The sequence below is a fragment of the Cyclopterus lumpus genome, chromosome 23 (genome assembly GCF_009769545.1).
Source record: "Cyclopterus lumpus isolate fCycLum1 chromosome 23, fCycLum1.pri, whole genome shotgun sequence".
Lineage (NCBI taxonomy): Eukaryota > Metazoa > Chordata > Actinopteri > Perciformes > Cyclopteridae > Cyclopterus > Cyclopterus lumpus.
The window spans coordinates 5710744-5730013 of NC_046988.1; the positions used below are offsets into that span (position 1 = coordinate 5710744).

A 19270-nucleotide genomic window follows, 5' to 3' on the forward strand; every position below is an offset into this window, starting at 1 on the left:
GATTTTGTTTAAATGATAATAAACTGAATGTCTTTGACTTTTGGGCGGTTGGTTGGTTACTTTTTATTTAGATTTCACCGTGGGCTCTGGTAACTTGTGATTAAGCTGTTTGCTGATATTGACCAAAGAATCAATTAACTAATGAAGAAACTAATTTGCTAGATGAATCGATAGCAAAAAGAATCATTTGCAGCCCTACTGTGAACAAACATTCTGTGTTGTTCTTAATCCATTTAGAACAATAATCCCTTCACATCTTGAATACTATTAACCAGCAATGGACATTTTAAATGCATGTTTCTTTAATGCCAGTTTTGTATTTGATTGTAGAAACTAGGGATGAAAGTCCAAAATATGGTCCATTTACGGAAATGTAAAACATAACATCAATGTGGCAAATCAGCACATTTCACTGTTTATCATGGTAGTTGCTGATTGAACTTCGGTCGGTCAATTTACCATTTCAGCTCTAGTAGAAACTACAGTTTCTGTGCTAAAATTGAGAAATGTAGGGCAAAGGGCATTAGACTGCCTCGTTCGGCCTGATATCCACAAATGAACGTGATTGGCTATTGTAGTCACAGTCAATACTGACCAAGAGTAACCTCAAGCTACTATGGGTCATTAGCAGAAGATTACTCAGACACACAAGCGCATAAGCACACACACATGCTCAGAAACAGTCTTTAGGCTTGCACAGCAAATGCACACAGTGGGCTTGTCAAGCTTGTCACCCTTAACTAATGTATGCAGTAATAAATAAACACCATCCGTCTGTGCATGTGTTGCTACATTGTCATTTTGTTGTGTGCGTGTGCGTGTGCGTGTGTGCATATATTTGCTTCTCTGTTCTCTTGTGGCTGCACCAGCATCTCACCAAGCTGGTGCACTAGCAGCGACTCATGATTTAAGGTGGCTGGAGTTGTCCTTGTGTTTGTACATTACTGAGCAAATGCATCGCGAGGGCTGTTAGTGTGTATTCCCACGGTAGCTTTCACATCACGATCAGACTTTGAGCTAAAGCCCATTTCTCGTCGTCCGCCTCCTCTGTCCTCTCTTTTCATCTTTTCATCCTCCTATTTAAGACAATGTTGTGGTTTACACTGCCTCTGGACTGGAGAAAGAAATCTGTATGAAAGGAAATGAATAACTAAAATGTAGACTGAAGAACACCGCAGTGTAAGTAGACAAGGATTAGCACGGCAACAAGTAATGTGCTGTTGAATAAGAGCTTAGTTTATTAATATCATTGGCCGTGTTAAATGCATATTAGCGCTTACTTACAGACTGAATGGATTGTGATTTGTTCGTTGCATTTTCAATTGAGCTCTGAATGAAAATATGAATTTCTGGGCTATTCTTTTTGAATTGGTAAATGTGCAACTGATGCTTCCATCAGTCGCTATCACATGGCATGATTTTGTGTTTGCTAACTAACCGTTGGTAATGTGAGCTGACCGCGGGAACAGATTTTATTGTGTCAGGTGTCTTGACGAGTGCTTAGAAGTGTTCATCAAGCCGCCACTTCCCATATTTCCACTCGCCCTTCAGGGAGGAAAGGTCAACCCACCAATCACCTCTGCAATTTCCACTTGTATGCGCCCATAGGAGTGGGTTGCCATCATGAGGAAATAAGCATTGTATTGTATTTGTGCCTTTCCCCCCACGTTTTAGTCCCTCTGACACAGATGGTGATATAAAGACTTAAGACTATAAAGTGCTATTTTGTATTTATTTATTAATTTGATAATGAGGTCCTCCCACATGGTAACACAGAATGCTTGTGTGTGTGTTTTAGCCCATTCTACTTGTCAGTCATCAGGAAGGATCTTCGGACTTTCCCATTTTGAGGTTTGTGGCTTCAACTAATGTGTGCAGTCAAACCAGCCCTGCAGGCACTGTATATCTGGCCATGTACAGGAAGTTAAGAGGCAGAATAAGAGCATTTGAAGCATCTTTCACGATCGCAAACCAGAAAGCTGTCTGGGTCCCGTGAGAATCGAGGAGTGAGGATTGATCTAATCGGGATGTGGGATGTTTCAGTTCATCAATATGCACAAAAAGGAGAGAAAACTGTCGGACAGCCTGTGTGAGAGCTACACCGCGGTCATCTAGTCAAACAGATTAAGTCATCTCCAAGGATTACATCAAGAAGAGCCACACTTGATCCTTTCCCAAATGACAAATCTCAGTCAAAAATCAACACATTCATGTTGAGATTTCTGTGGCTTCGTGCTCAGATTGTTGTGACAATTTGTTGACGTGGAGTCGTATTGACTTCAGGAGGATGGATGACCTGATGGAGTAATAATTCATTTGAATCTCACTGTTGTCTCATTCAAAGAAAGGTCTTAATGGAGAATAGTGTCTAGAAAGTCTACACTTTGGGTGCAGTTGGAGGTTAATAGGACATTTGATCAGCTGTTACTGGGAATACCCATCACCGGTAACAGTTTAGCAACTGTTGTAGAGTAAAAATGGCCCCTATTTGAATGCTTATCGAGATGGAGCTAACTTGTTATAGTTGGCTCGTATCGGCTTACTTTTGGTGAGCATTAATGAGGTCATAAATCCTGTCTGCACTTTGGGATTAAATTTACTGCAGCATCAGGCTACCGCTTCTGAATGCAGAGGAAACCTGCAGTCGTTTGACTCCTGTGGCTCCTAAAATGAGTCAAACGGCCCCCTGGTTCTGTCTGTCATCATTACACCTTGACCCTCGACACCAAAACACAAGCATTAAGCCTTTCACAACCCCTCGCAGCCAATGCTCCCGCTAAGGAAATTAAATCAATAAATTAGGTCAGCAGATCTGCTACTGTTGTCAGCTGCTTGCCAGAAGAGTGATAGGAAGTGGTTGTCATGGCTCTAACAGAGTTACTGTTTCCAATCTTCCTGTGTAGGTCAAAGGGGAGAGGAGACTGAAAAAAGAAGAAAAAAAACCCGCAATCACTGACAAGGTTGCCGCTTAATAGTATTAAAGGTTAGAGGTTGGCATGTTTAGTCATTGCCTAAAAAGATTCAAGAAGATATTCATGTTCCCCTGAGGATGAATTGTAACGACGAGTAAGTGTTGTTACAAGTAAAACTAAGATGATGAACAAATTATAACTTTCTTTATTACTTTACCTATCATAAAGAGATATAAACATGCATAGCCACTATAACCTATAAACCACCGATGTCAATATGGTCGGAGGAAGGAAAACTTTTACCGCTGGCCGTACCAACAGTAGCTCCTGTGTTTTGTCTCCCCACAGGGTTGCCATCCGCCATGTTAAGGTAAAGCCCAGGTGCGCGGTGTTGACCATGCTAAAGCGCCTGGACAAGATCCGCTTCCGAGGCCCCAGGACAAGAGACGACTTCCCGGATCTGAACGAGTCGCCGCCCGCCTCCGACAACGAATGTAGCGATGACATGCAGCTGAAGCCGCGAGCAGCTCCGCGAGACATCGAGGAGAGCCTGCGAGACCCTGTGAGTGCTCGCCATACATAAACATGTGTGAACATGTGTGAACATGTGTGAACGTGTGTTTTATGCTCGACCTTTTGACTCATTCTTTCAGATGGTCTTCTTTCTTTTGCCTTTTCAAGCTGCTTTTTTCTTTCTTCCTTTCGGTTTCTCTTGAATTCTGTCACTCTCTCTTTATATCTCTCTGTATTCATCATACTGAATAAATGGTTATGTTGCTTTTGTCTTTTGTCTATACACACATTTGGCCTTGACTGGCTAGGACAAACTCGCATGGCAAGTTTTTTTTAAATCCACCCATGAATTATTTTGTTTGAAAAGGATGCTCCAACATCAATTCCAGAATAACAACAAATGAGGGGAGAGATATTCAGCTGCTGTTTCACCTCCTTGATGTTGCTTTAGAAGCCTTAGCCATCTTAATACATGCTTAGGGCAAAACAAGACCATTTTCTTGTTTATCCTACTTGATTTTGGTTACTCGGAAGAGGAAGGGAGATTGATGGAGGGAGGGGTTGTCATGATAAAGTTCAGTGGGAGACGTGGAGAAGAGATCAACAGCAGACGAGCAGAAATGGTGAAAGCAGATGAACAGATATTGGATCGCAGGAAGGGAATGAAAAATGGAAGGAGATTAAAGCGGGGAAAGTGATAAAGGAGGACAGGAATTGAGCCCTCAGAAGATTGGACTCCAAGATGTCTAGGAGGGAGGAGATGGACAGGATGAAGAGGAAATGATGAGAAATGACAAACTCACCGGCTTTGACAAAAAAAAAAAAAAGATAATGTTTTCTTATATTTCTTCCTCCCACGTCGGACACATTTCATGAAATCTGCAGCTCTCGTCGTTGTTCGTCGCTAAAAGGGCAGTTTTGTTTTCATTATCATTCTGGATTTGAAAACACCGGATAAGTCACTTGATTGTATCATTTCCTGAATGACGGCCACGGGGATGGCAGTCACTTTTTTCACTTTCTCTCTTTGTTCCTCATCAAATAGAATGTAACTCACTGAAAGCTGCATGAGGCTTGATGGTGAATGATACTTCGAGACCAATAATCCATAATTAGAACGTGACATCGGTTCTGGAGCAATATATGTATTAGTCATTGATCTGAGTGGGTTATCGAGCCTTCTTTTAGCATACTATGTGGGCATGTGCAACATGTGCCTGTATTTGTATGTGTGCACCTTTATTTGTGCAAAAATGAGTCTGAGCTGGTGTTTGCATGTCTGTCTGTGTCCTGGTGTTTGCCTGCGTGAGCACCTGCCTTCTGGGATGGCATCGCCCGCATCATGGCACTGATGAGTCACACTCCGTAGCCCCAAAATAGACCAAGCTAGCTCCCATCCCTGCTGGTTCACACACACACACACACACACGCATATGGGGGCATGCGTCCTCTCTCCCACAAAACACGCTGTTGCATTCAATATCCAAAAGCTGCCGCTGCTTGATGGAAATCTCATCCTCCCTGCAGAGCTTTAAAGGTTCCTTCTGGCACGTAGACACACTCCAGATGAAGAGCACACGATGAGCGGCCTCAACCTCACCTTCATGACATAATTTGTTGAAAATAAGACATTGTGCCCTTGGGCTGCATACACTGAGACTTTGTGACAAACTAGCCGGTGTCGTCCATACTAAATAGGGAGAATGTCTCTGGGCAGATGGTGTTCAGTCACTGCACACACAACCTCACCGGCCTCTACTTAATTGTCCTGCTAGTTCAGGTGTCTCCCTCACTGCATTTGTCATACTTTGTCATCTTATTCATTATATCTAAAGCCCGTTTTGAAATCAGGCAGGTAAGATGACATGATGCAGGTCAAGCCATAATAATCCCTCACATCAGTGACTAGAATTTGACTGGTTCCCAAATTCAGTATTTCCGAAGTCATTCCTTAAGAGTGCAGACTATATAATTTTAGACTTCATTAGATGCATTTAAAGTCTCTCAAAAAATTTAAAGTGACAATGTTTGAGTCTGCACATGTTGCAATTGCTCTCCTTGTTCACTGTTGGCAACAAACGTCGGCTCTGCTCAGACGGCTTGTTCACCAATTCCGAAAGTCTCAAACTCACAAGGTTGACAGGAAATTGTGTCGGGTAGCAGTAAAAGTGAAAGTAGATCAGGCAGTTCATATGTCTTCCAAGTAGGGTATGACCACAGTATCCTTTACCATGTCGGTATTTCATTTTTACCATCAGCCGAGGATTTATTATTACCTCTTATCGCTCAACAATTAAACTCTTGTAATGTAGCATGCCATAAATGCCTGATATAAAGAGACGCCTTTTGTGCCCACAGCTGTTACAATGCTCTTATCTGGAGGGCTTTACATCCACACAAATACTGATAAACCTATGTGTTCTGTCACTGTCCATTGTGTAAGAAGCCCAGCTATCCTTGTTAATTCTTGGATGAACCAGACATTTCTGTGTCAGAGCTGTTCTAAGGCCACCATATAACCCATGAACAGTGTCAGAGGGAAAGGAAGAATGTCTCACTTCCCTTTCCCCCACACAGAGAGGCCAGGTTCATGGAGCTCATTGGAAAGAAGCACAAATGAGAAGACAATTAAAGCTGTTTAATAGAACTACAGCAGGAAAGTGCTGACCTGGAGAAGAGAGGCACTGATCTGGGTTCGCAGTGGTCCAAGTGTGGAGACTGTACCCTGTCTAGTTGAGCCACAACTCTAGTCGGGGGGTGGGGGGGGGGGGGGGGGGGGGGTAATGCTGCGTGATGTTTTGAAGTCTGGACCTGACTCAGCAGATCACAAAGTTATCTGGTCAGAGGCGGTTAAGTGTGAATCATGGAGACGCTAAGAAACCGAGAGCTTCTTGACTGATGGATTAATTACATTCTACCGTGGCATGAGGTTCAGTTTAGTGATAGTCTGTCAATGTAGGGTGGGGCAATATTTAATTTTCCTACTGACCGTATTGCTTTAAGAAAAACAACGATATAGAAAACTATTGTCCAAGAAAGACCTGGAGAAAGATGCACATGGATGAAGTTATATGTGGACCAGAGATGCTTGTGTTGCAACACCCATTTGTGACATGCACTACGTGCTGTTTTACACACGGGCACGCTTGCATTCTTTTTGAAAAATAGAGAGGACATCTTTCGTGCTGTAGTTAGGGATTCATGGATTATTACTCAGGCTGTGCCGAATAGTTAGAAACTTCATTGTAACAATGATATTATTATTATTATTATTATTATTATTATCATGACTAACTTGCAGACAGATTGTGTGCAATAGTCGACCGACTCCTTGTCTCTCTAATTATCTCAGTCCTTCGTCCAAATGTATTTAAAAAAAGATAGATGTGATCATTTCCAAAATGTGTTTATGTTTCAAAAAATTGCACTCACTTGTATACAATGCGGTAAGCATTGTATAGAAAAAAAGAAAGGGAGAGAGAGCATATTCACAACAGACGTTGCATAAGTGAATATTGTGCCTTTTGTGATTATCCTGGCCTTTATCAATGTGTGTCTGGATGTCTTCGGAAGTGTTGTCAATGTTAGAATAGTTGGTTTGTCATGAATGTAAAAAGCATGTACTGATTTTTGTCCTCCAGTTTTCAGTACTTTTTTATCCACATTGCTGTATGTGTTACTGTAGAATTTGTCAAATATAATCCAGTGAAATGTCATGGTCTATTTATTAGTTTAGGTGTGGGCAATTGATCACTGTTCATCTAGTTAGAAATGACAAAGAAAACCGGGGTTGCTGATTGTGGCAACATTTGCAATTTAGATTTTTTTAAATGTGCATCTGTTCACCTCTATTCTCCAACAGACGGAGGAGAGTAGCCTCACATGTGGAATCGGCTCCGCTTCTGTCCACCTCGGACAGAAGTAACCGCTACACGATCGAAAGGCTGGAAGTGGGTGGGAAGCTATGAATATCGCAACATTAATGCTTTAACGGGCATTCATGGAAAAATATGTTTGAAGGAAAAAAAATAACAATTTAGAGTTTTACAGCAGGACACAGTGAGATTCTTCTGCTCGCATCAGCCACAGACATGAAAGAGGGAGATGGGGAACACAATAATTAATCGGCCCATAATCGTCCAGGGTGACGTCAGGGCTTGACCTACTTTTGATGACCAGGAGGTACTGACTGAGAATTGACGACCGCTTTAAACGACATGAAGGTGTGCGTGTGCTATGTATCATCTTTGGACCAAACCATTAGCGATTTGCATTTAGGAAAAAACAAACGAAAGCTTACAAAATTAAAGAGCATTGCAGCTGAGCGCTTGTAACGCCGTCCCACCATCCGTTCCCCCACGTCTTTGTCTTTCTGCCTCTCTCTCGGCTGCTCTCCCTCCTTTTATCCTCCTGTCTCCATTTAATTCTCACACCCTCCTCCCCCTCATTCAGTTCACTCTCCTGCGGTCAACAACCCTTTTCCTCTCCATGACACATTTCCAGGAGAGGCTTTCGTTTGTTTCCTTTGAGGTGCGTCTTTATTCCGGGACACGCTCTCCATCTCTGTCTCGATGTCTCCCCACCAGCTTATCTTGTTAGGCTTTGGCTCTCTTCCAAGGCACATTTTTTCAGGTCAATGTCAGTTTTAGCCATCTCTCTCGTTCTGTCTCTCCTTTCCTCCCTCCCTCCATTTTTTTTCTCTCTCCCTCTCTATGTCTCTCGCTCGCGCTCACGCTCTCTCTTTGCAGAGAGCACATCAGCTGAAGACATTGCAGTGTGTCTATGCAGGCACACACAATACCATGCTGGTTGCGTTCGGGGGGAAGCTGCTGCAGAGAGTGCGTGTGTGTGTGTGTGTGGCAGGAGTCTTTTAAAGGACCTTCGCTGTAGTCGACCAGCGATTCTCCACCTGCAGTGCTCGTCATCCGCAAGCTCAGCCATCTCTCCCCTCCCTCTCTCCTTTCCTCTCCCTCTATCAACCACTCACCTCCGTTTTTTCCTCACACTGTCCTTCATTCTTCTCTCTCACACTGTCATCACCTCTCAATCGTTGTCATTCACTCGGTCCTCCTACACACATGTGGTGTGTGTGTGTGTGTGTGTCAGGGTTGAAGCCCTTAGTCACAAGGGTGTGTGAGTCATCATTGTTGCTGTAGTCAGAGGAGGTTTGGGATTCTCCTCTTTTTCGCCTTCCTCATCCTATCCCGCACCAGCTGGACTTAAACCGGGAGAGGAAACATTAGCGTGAGTCATGGCCGCATGCTAATCTGTGTGCATGTGTGTTTAGATCATATGGGATATCCCTGCTTGTATGTAATTTTTTGTCAAGTCATTCTAAAACCAAACCTTTTTTTTTTTTTTGTTTGAATGTTTGTATGGGTGTGTGTGTGCATGGTACCTTGTATGTGCTGTATGCATCAATGTGTGCGTGTGTGTGTGTGTGTGTGTGTGCACGTACACAGGCAGGTTCAGGGTCTCCCACCATGGCAGTGGCCATCCAGGACTTCCAGAGGTCGGAGTCAGACCGACTCAATGAAGTCAAAGGTCACCTGGAAATTGCCTTATTGGAGAAACATTTCCTACGTGAGTACACACACACACACACACACACACACACACACACACACACACGCATGCGCGCGCATCACAACACCGGGCCTGGTCCAGACTACAGCCTCAGACAATTTCTGGTCTTCAGAAAATATAATATAATAATTTGTCTTCCGACTCATCATACAGAGTCAGTCTAAATGGGCAATGTGTGTGGATATATAGACAAAACATTTTTCTGGCGGTTCACATTATCTCAGTGAAAAGTTGTAATCACTTGTTGTTCAGTGTTCAAAGACATAACAGCGTAGAACAAGGACAAGAAGAAGAAATATTATTGTATTGTGTACACAAGAATGTGGGGAATAATGGTTTATAGTATATTTCCTCCATTACCCAGAATCCCTCTTGTCAGTCCCCAGAGAAAAGTCCTGTATTTGTGGCTTTCAGCTCATGCTTATAGAGTGTAAGTGGGCGGTGAGATTTTCTGCAGCATCAAGAGCAGCGAAACAACAGATTGAGGAAAATGTGTGAGTTCACTGTCTTGCAGTGGTGACTTTGTGTTGTGGAGATACTGCCTCTGTCTACCGTTTCTTTTCTACACTACCTCTCCTACAGTTTGTGATTGTTTACCAAATAAATGGCGACTTTAGCAGGAAGCATCCTCTGTTTGATGAGAGGCTCTGGTTTAGCTGAGCTACAGCTAACGTCTCCTCAACACCGTTGGCGATGCTGGCACTTACTGCTGCCTCATCAATTTACCGTAACAATGAACACACTCTTTGTTGACTCTGAGAGGGATGCACTTTCAGCTTTTAATGACATTGATCTCATGTGCCTACGGAGGTTGAATGCATTCATCGTAGGTCGCTCTGGGGAAAAGAAGTGCGCAAAACGAGTGTGATGTATCTCTTCCAGTAGATCTTGTCTGCGTTGGCTTTAAACTGTGAATGTCTTGTGACGCCAGCCTGCTTCTTAGTTTCACAGTCTCGCAGGAGGTTGGTCTTGTGCATTGCACTCAGTTGCTATGTGCAACTTCACTATTAAAGACTGGCAGTTACATGGAGCAGTGATGGGTTGCTCAATTTGAAAGCTAAAGTAATTCCCAATTGGATCTGAAAGCAGTATTTGGTTCCACTGCTTCCTATACTGTTTGTTTTATTATTATTTTTAATGAGCTGAGCATCCTCTGTAATAGCACACCGTTGTTTAGTTTCACAGAAGCAAGTCCACTTCAAATGGTGATGGGGAAACAAATCAGCTCACATAGTTGAATAGACTCATGATAATTATTAAATGTGGCATTTAAACTGGAACACTGGAAGCATAATGGAAGCAAACAGCTGCTGAGCTAATGTTAATCAATTTACCATGCCACACCAGAGAGCCACTGTGAGGTGAAGCATCCATATCCTCAGTTACTCTATAAATCCTTCTATGTATTCATTCATGTGTTGTTTATATCAGCCCTAACCTTACAAGAGTGATTATAGAATCTCATTAGGTGGACACAAACAGGACTCCAAATACTAACAATATGTACTTAATGTTTTTTTGTTTTTAAACCTGCACCGACAGTTGAGGGCTGTCACTTTTTAAACTAACAACAATCCACATTTGTTGGAGATGCAGTTGGACAAAATGTTGCTCTCATGGTGCAGCGTCCCCTAGTGAAACGCTGGTTGACCTGAAATGATCCCCTGCTGTTCCGGTGTAGTTTTAGGGTGAGATAAAATAGTCATTCTTTGCAGTACGCATAGCAGTTTGCCGTTATATTCTGTATACTGTAGTTCCAAAGGGTGAATGGGAGATCGCAGGGAGAAAGAGGGGGAGGCAGGCCGATGTGACACAACTGCATGAGTTGGGTCCACCACTCGACTCGCACACACATTTACAAGCTTGTCTAACCTGGCATCCGATGAGGGGTACGGGTTGTCCCGTTCCGTGCAGCACGCTGACACTCCTGTGGTATGCAGTGGACTGTGAAGTCCCCCCACCTTCTTTGCCTTTCGACTGTGTCTCTATTAGAGTGAGAGTGAGACTGAGAGAGAGGTCGTGTGAAAGAGAATACCTCAGGCTATGTCCTTTCCATAATGCCTGAGCTAAAAGGGCTCGATTCATTGTCACACCGTCAGGATGCGAGCTAAATTAACTCACCCTTCCCGGACCTTTTTACCTTCCTGTTTGCCCTTTCCGCCCTCTTTTTCTCCCCCCCTGACCTTACTTTCTTTTTTTTTTTTTTAAAGAATCCTTAGAGTTCTCTTTACCTCTTTCCCTCCAACCCGCTGAGCTGCTCTTTCAGATTCTGCCCGCCATCCCCTACCCGGCCTTAATGGAGCTGTTGATTGCCCTTTCCCTTCATGCTTTCTCCGTGTCAGACACAGCAACGCGATGTTCTGAGATTCTTCTGAGCCCTTCAAACCCACAAACAGGTGTGAAACTGTCATGTGCTCAAAGACCTAAATACAGAACTGTAATCAAAGTTCTACGTAAGATAGCAGCCACTTGGCGTTTTTGTAAGGGGACTCCGAAAGGGGGGAACCTTTATGTAGTCATCGTATTTTAAACAATGGACTCTTGATTGTGTGTGTGTGTGTGATAGCCTGCTATAGAAAGACCTGCATAAGTACGCATTCATCATATTCTCAGTAACATGGTGAGAACTGATGATTACAGACTCGTACGCATATATATGACATGTCGTTGGTTAAAGCCAATGAAATTAGTGGGGGTGAAACCAAAGATTCCTTGTTGCAAGACATAATGTGTTTATTAGTTGTGCAATTGCTTTTCTGGGGCATAATATAGGTAAACAACATAATTAATTAGTTAATTGCAGGCCTGTCGCTTGCAACTCTTATCTGACAGCTCACTGTGGCTGCCTGACGTTGTTCCATTAAAGTGACCAGTTGTCAAAAAATGCTTCAAATCTTGTATTGTAGTCGTTTGAAGGATCACTACCCCTAACCTCTGCTTCAAATGCATTGTGATTCCTATGTCTGCTTTACAGTAACAGCCACCTGGCTTATGTGAAGCAGCAGCAGCAGTGTGAAAAACAGCAGTGCTGTATATCATGCATGCATCATTTCCTGTAAGTCCCTATTGTGTAGGTGGGCAAGGTAAACTACAGCATTAGTGCGGAAATGGTAGAAGGAACGCTACTAGATGGAGAGGTATTGACTGCATGTATACATTGAATGACTGTTGCAGAAACGATGCCGACCATAAATAGTGAAAACTTGAAAACAAATCATTGTTATATTACATACATACTGCAGGAAGCCGTGGCAAGAACAGGATGTGGCTTGACGGTTAAACATGACAGAGTTTCTAAAGGCCTCGCCGTGTGATTCTATAGACCAAACAATTCATATTAGAATTTACTCAATATTGAAAACAATTTATTTTCATACTTCATATAAAGACAATTTCATAACTGAATGTCACTGTTCTCTGGATGAGACCATTAACTCAACGCCCCCTAATGTGAATTAGTTACACAGATGCTCTCGACTCCCCAGGGCTAATTTTATCTTTCAGTTTAAAGTTCAGTGTTTTGCTGTTTTTTCCACTAAGAAGAAAAGAACATTTACCAAAGAAGAAGCAAAAAAAGCACTCTAATGACATGATAGGAAACTGTAACAAAAGTAACTGTGTAGATTTGTGCTTTTCCCCCTCTAATAGTGCATCAGCATTTCACCCAGGAAATAATTTGGGCTTCTTGGATCTCTTTCACACCCAGAGTGAACTGAGCATAGGCGTATTCCCTCTCTCTCTCTCTCCCTCTCTCATGCTGACGCGTTTCCCTCCCTGCTGCTTAAAATAAAGCCGGGGCCCACGCTGTATGCTAAAACAAACACACTGCTTAAGTATATTGTGTCCTTTCCTTCACAAGTGGCATGAGTTTCCATTCCAGATGGTCTATACGTGTGTGGATACAATGACCCATGCCTTTGTCCCATGGCATTTATTGTGATTTACCAGTGCTATTCTTAGGGCACTTAATTGGTTAATTTGTAACAATGTTTCCGAAACCAAGAACACACACACACACACACACACACACACACACACACACACACACACACACACACACACACACACACACACACACACACACACACACACATGCATGCAGTGGAGGTCATGATGGCCTTCCGCTGTATCACGCTTGTGTTTCCTTCAGTTTTCCTCTCGTTCTCCTCCTTTTTTTTCTCTCCTCCTTGAGGTGTAATTCCTTCCTCATCTATTCTCTTTTAGTTTCCCTCTTCTCCCTATGTTTGCGTGTATGCACACACACCCCACAATGGACTAATCTGATTAGTTTAAAGGGCCAGCAGCGTGCTCTCAATCATTTAATCATCTTACATTTGTCTCATTCTACATTGACCAAGTGACGTGTTGAAGGGGTCTCTTAAGTCTGTCCATGTGGGTAAGCTTCAATAATTAAAGTAAGAGAGGTAGTTCCCTAGCTATAAGGATAATTTTAATTTTAGTTTTAATTTGCCCAGGTAGTGAGATCCAGTAAGCCAGTGCATTTAACTGGCAGTGGGAGGGGGCCACGATGACCACACAAGCTGTCATACGTTCCTCAAACTTGTGGCCATTATTTGTTTATTTTTACTGTACTTTGCTTTAGTCTGAGAGATGATGACAAACATCAGATTTCAAGGATTTTTCTTTTCTTAATAGCAAAAATCTTTCCGTGGTAATGCATAGCCTAATAATAGTAATAATCATAATAATAATAATAATAAAATGAAAACAATGCATGTGAATACTGTTTTGGACATCCATTACCATGGCAACAGTCGAAGCAAGGAGCAAGGAGCATTCGGGTCAGCCTGGCAATTAATGTGCTTTTTATTGGGGTGCAAATAATTGGAAAAATACATTTGTATAAACATACCGGTGTGTTTCAGAGACGTTGTGGTGGTTGTGCAGGATAATCCAGACCGAGAAAGGACTGCAGCTCCTGATAAACTGTCGACAGTGAGGTCTGCGGATTATCCTCACTCAGAATTATTCGGTGCTGGCTGCTTCTCACCGTGTTATTATTATAGCAGGCACTATAGGTGTACATCATCGTCGCTTCGGGTCACGTCCGTATTTTACAAGCACTTTTTATTGATTTGTCTAAAAGAACAAGGCTTATACAGTCAGTCTCACATTCCAATCATCAAGTTCTCAGTAATCAGATAATTAGTTGGTCAACCATTGCTTCATTATCCTCAAACCGGCAGCTTCATATATGCATATATATTCCATGTTTCGCTGCATACTTCCAATAAGCACTCTGAGGACACTATTGCCTCGTATGACAACCTTGTGATAGTTTGATGATTATTATAGTAATGGGTGTAAAAACAGAGGCATACATTAACTAGACTATGTCCCGTGGTTGACGGAGCTGAGCTGAACCGACCCTCCTGCTGCTGATAAAATAGCAGAGGCTAGTGCCAGTGGAAATCAACTCGTGTAATTATATAGACGGACCTAATGTGCTAAGCCTTTATTTCTTCCTTTCTCCGTCTCTGCTTAGTTCTCTTATTTTGCATCCTACAACCTCCAAATGTCACTGTCTTTCTTTGCCCTTCTGTCCTCTTTGTGCTTTTCGCTCCGGTCTACTTTTTTTAAAATGTATCCATGGCTTGTTGATATCTCAAGCTTTTTACATGGCTGTTTTTTGCATTGCAAAATCCCTGCTTTTTTTAGCTGATTGTGCAAGCTCGATGTCTATCCTGGACCTGGTAGGCTAGTGTGTGTGTGTGTGTGTGTGTGTGTGTGTGTGTGTGTGTGTGTGTGTGTGTGTGTGTGTGTGTGTGTGTGTGTGTGTGTGTGTGTGTGTGTGTGTGTGTGTGTGTGTGTGTGTGTGTGTGTGTGTGTGTGTGTGTGTGTGTGTGTGTGTGTGTGTGTGTGTGTGTGTGTGTGTGTGTGTGTGTGTGTGTGTGTGTGTGTGTGTGTGTGTGTGTGTGTGTGTGTGTGTGTGTGTGTGTGTGTGTGTGTGTGTGTGTGTGTGTGTGTGTGTGTGTGTGTGTGTGTGTGTGTGTGTGTGTGTGTGTGTGTGTGTGTGTGTGTGTGTAGTTTTTCAATATTCTCACATTGCACTGTCCAATACGGTCCGGCTGTCATCGTTTTACTGCGACTCCGTTTCATAGCATTTGAGAGAACTAGGAGCATTTGATTATGTGTGTGTGGGCGCGCTCGTAAGAGGCTATCTTGTTTGAGGTTGCGTATTGAAGGTCACTGCGGGGGAACAGGCCGGGCTTTGTGCACTACAGTGACTCGCTGATCAATACAGTGTCCTAGCTGCTGCCCTACTTCACTGGGCAGAGAGGCACCACATAAAGGCGACAGACATGCACAACGCAGCAGCAGCACGGCGATGATGAATTGCAATAGGCCTGTAATGAATTACGTTCTCCACAATACCATCTGCTGCTCGCAGGTATTGGGGAACCCAACAAGGACATCCCAGCTGCGTACATCAAACAGAAGTGTCTTATCCCCCACTGACAGGTCGTAAAAGAATAATGGATATTAAAAATCAAGAGATAGTGTCTGATTATAATTCCCACAGTCCACCCACATGTGTGTTTTCTCATGTTGCCTGATTAGACCTCTTAGACTACAGACTGTAATCGCCATCATTATTAGTTCACTGAGTTTAGAAATGACGTAAATTCCCTTCATAGTTAATTTTGCAGTTTGTCTTGTCATAGCAGGAAAGGCACAGGTGTTCCTTATAATACCAACAATGGCTCAGATCTCTTCAGCTGTCAACTGCCTTCAATGCTCCCTTTCTCATTTCCTTTAGCATGGACCATCCTTTATGGACACATACTTCTGTCCCACAATTCCTTGTTTCAACATTTAAAGCGACAGGGTAGAACCACGTCAAACGCAGTGAGATTCCCTTAGCGGCGCGATTGTCTATTCCTTAATCCTTGGGAATTCTCTTTCACATCTTTGGCCTCATGATGTTTTCCATCGAGGTCAAGGAAAAGTGGTTCGTAAAACGTCGGCCCAATCCCAATCTCCGCCCTTACGGACTCACAGACTTTGAGGCGCACTCCCGCTAACTCTGTGAGGGTTTGGGGCTGTCCCACTGTCAAATTGTCGAGTGTTTGAGGGCTCACCAGCAGACATGTTGAGCCCTTCATGAACCCTTTCTGTGAGTCAGCATTAGATGCCGACTTTGCCTAGGGGATTTACCCACAATTCATTGCAATGTGACGTTAAACACGAAGTTACCAATGGAAGAATGGAGACAAACAAAGGGGACACCACGTGGGTGGTCAGCCCGATAAATTTACACAACATTAAGGATTAAAGATGGAACATAAAAATTGATGAAATCAGAGGAATACAAGCGGAAATTAAATATATGTATATGTATATATATTTTTTTTACACAGATTATTCATCAAACATTTAGTTTGTAACTGTTTTGACAAAAAAAACGAGTAAATAGATTATTTGAAATGACTCATCTCGTGAGGAAAGAGCCTGGAAGATAAGATAAATACCCACAATTGTACACAATATCTTTTTATGTAGTCATAGTCACGTGATATGTTGCAGCAAAGTGCTGTCTCATTCATATTTACACCATGTCAAGCCCTTACTACCTCTCACACTTAACCATTCACCAGGTGACGTCAGTAAGTCCCTGAGGGTTGAGGGCTTAGGGGGACATTGGGACTGGGCCCTAGAATCTTTTTTTTAAATATGTATTTGACTGCAGTCTTGTGCTCTGAAACCAGAAAATGGAATTCAGCCATCATTAATTGTATAATTCCCACCTGTGCTAAGAGTCAGACTAACTGAAAACACCTGCGTGACTGTGCAGGGCCTTTTTAGCTACTGGAATAACTGCCTTGCTGAAATCAAACTCTCTCTGTTCTGTAGTCGTTCCTCTACACGTGCCTTGGCGAAGTAACTGTAGCTTGAAAGGTCATTCCTGACCTCACAACCAAACATGCACTAAAACCCCCCCTCAAAAACAAGTTTACAGTAAATATGACTCGCCGAATGTTATACGGGTGCTATTGCAACAAAGTCAGCGTTGTGTAATTTTAATTTGAACACTTAAGTCTTTTGGGGTGAAGAAATTGATATTGCTTTTTGTAATGTGTGTTTACTAAATTGTAGAAATGACCGTTGATACGGAAATCTGATACATACTTAACTCAATTATTTGTGCTGTCACTCTGAATTGTAGCAGCCCTGGAAATATATTTCTATAATGCAATATTGTCCGCTGTTTATTTTTATTCAATTGCCTGCAATAAGACATCCCAAACGCCACTGCTAATAGATGTTCCTTTTGAGTCCTTGTGTACAATACATCCAGATGATCGTGCTGTACAGTCCTGTATTTTGACTTTAAAGACAAAACGGAACAAGCACACTTGTTGAAAGCTTGTTAAGATATTCATTTAGAAGTATAATACCGTAGACATGGATTCCAGTAATTGATGGGCACATTGTGTGCCTGTTTTTTTGTGTTGACTGAAAAATTGATGTAATTGAAAAGTCTTGGTTTTATCTTCTTGGAGATAATTATGCAAGTGATTGAGCGTTCCTCATTACTGATTACTGGTACACACTGATGATGATTCATTCTCTCTCTGAGACAGCTGCAGGACGTGCTGCAGGGTAATGAATAACTGTTGCTCAGTGTCTGCTGAGGAGGCAGTCTTTTCTGTCATGGGTGAGCTCTGTACAACAGGAGCTAAGCCTTTTGAGGCAGAACGGGCTCCGAAACAGAGGCTCCTGTAATTGAGGTGTTTGAGTCGGAGAAGAAAAATGTCACGTTAAATGGACCTGTAATTCATGAAGCGTCGACACACTGCCGGTGCAGATCTTTTTGTCAGTTCCTTTCTCTGTGTTGCAGTTGATACATTTAATTCAGTCGTACCCTCATGAGTTTAGACGTGCGTGTACAACAGGTGGGTCCTGGGTCTTTTGATCTTAATGACTGACACAAATGTAATATCGGCGTTTCCCATAAGGACTTGGTTCCCAGAGCTTCGAGGCGCCTGCAATCTCAACCAGATATCTATGGTGCAACAAAATCAATTATTGCATTACCATTCTCCAAACAAGCACATGCTATCCTCCCTGCTGACGCAACATTGGATTACAGAACATTGTTTATCTAGATTATTTATATATTAAATTATGAGCGTGTGCGAAAACACACATTATATAGACTTGCAGGCAAACTACACGCTACACTGTTCCCAGTACGCCACAAAAAAAAGATTGTTGTTGTTGTATCAGGGAGGACTGTGACGTTTTGAGATCTAGCCATTAAGTCGACAGAATGTTGTACAGGGGGGAAAAAGGTGAGATCTAGATCACCTGGAGATATCATGGCCGGAGTGGAAGGAGGCCACAGAGAGGAAAGCTGTTTTTAAGAAGATAGAATGATAAAATACAGAACTTTCTCTTTAGAAACTCCAAGTACAACCTGAACTAAAGTGTAATACTAAATGTAGAAAATAACAAGCAAAATGTGAAAGAAAAGAAATTATTTTCATGATTATGAATATCCATGCCTGATATTTGCTAACTTGACACTATAATTCACTTACTTGAAACACTAACACTAAAAATGATGTTGTCTGTGTAATAGACAGAATAGTGGTTAGCTAAATCAAGTATCCATATTGCCAATAACATATTGGCTTTTCTCAAACCGGCCCAACTAACTACTGTTTCCTTTAACTTATCGTTTCTCTCTCTTTTCCACTTGCTGCCTTGTGTTAACATCTGCCGATCGGCTGGAGGCTCCAGAGCTCAACTTTCCTTTCTGCTCGAATCAACCAGTGTTGTGGCAAACACTGTAGAGAACGGGAACAATGAGAGGCCGATGCGAAGCAGCTGATTCTCCCTCTCTTTCACTGAACCCCCCCTCGTGCCTCCGTGCCCCCACCTTCCTTTCAATGAAAGGAGGCATTGTCTCTGGCCTGGATTGAACGACTCACTCAGTACTTTTCCTTTGAGGTCTTAACAACGTTTGCCTGGTTGGATGTAAAGCGATTCGCTCCACTTGCGTATTTACAGTACTCATGCACACACGTAACACTCTAGCAGGCAGATATGAACACGCACGGACCAAATTGCAATAAACGCGTAATACGCGGACACACACACACACACACACACACACACACACACACACGTACACAACCACTCAAATACAACGGTGCGGACACTTGAACATGCGTGATGTGTGTGTGTCTGACAGCCCCAGTGGGTTCAGAACTCTCAGATTCCAGGTCCTC

The 19270-nt window shown here is 42.7% G+C and overlaps 1 protein-coding gene across 5 annotated transcripts in view; it reads left to right on the forward strand.

The window, feature by feature from the left end:
- gramd4a (GRAM domain containing 4a) overlaps nt 1–19270 on the forward strand; it is a 41397-nt gene that overhangs the window by 4678 nt on the left and 17449 nt on the right. For 3 of the 5 annotated variants that reach the window (XR_004608955.1, XM_034525889.1, XM_034525890.1), the window contains exons 2-3: nt 3261–3474; nt 8888–9008. Coding sequence is in view for 4 of the 5 variants with exons in the window: in XM_034525889.1 (XP_034381780.1) it covers nt 3261–3474; nt 8888–9008 (335 nt within the window). In the remaining variant the exon portion in view is untranslated. Of the gene's footprint in view, nt 1–1803; nt 1852–2903; nt 2961–3260; nt 3475–8887; nt 9009–19270 lie in introns of those variants that run through there. The other 2 variants (XM_034525891.1, XM_034525892.1) reach the window with 2 other exon arrangements.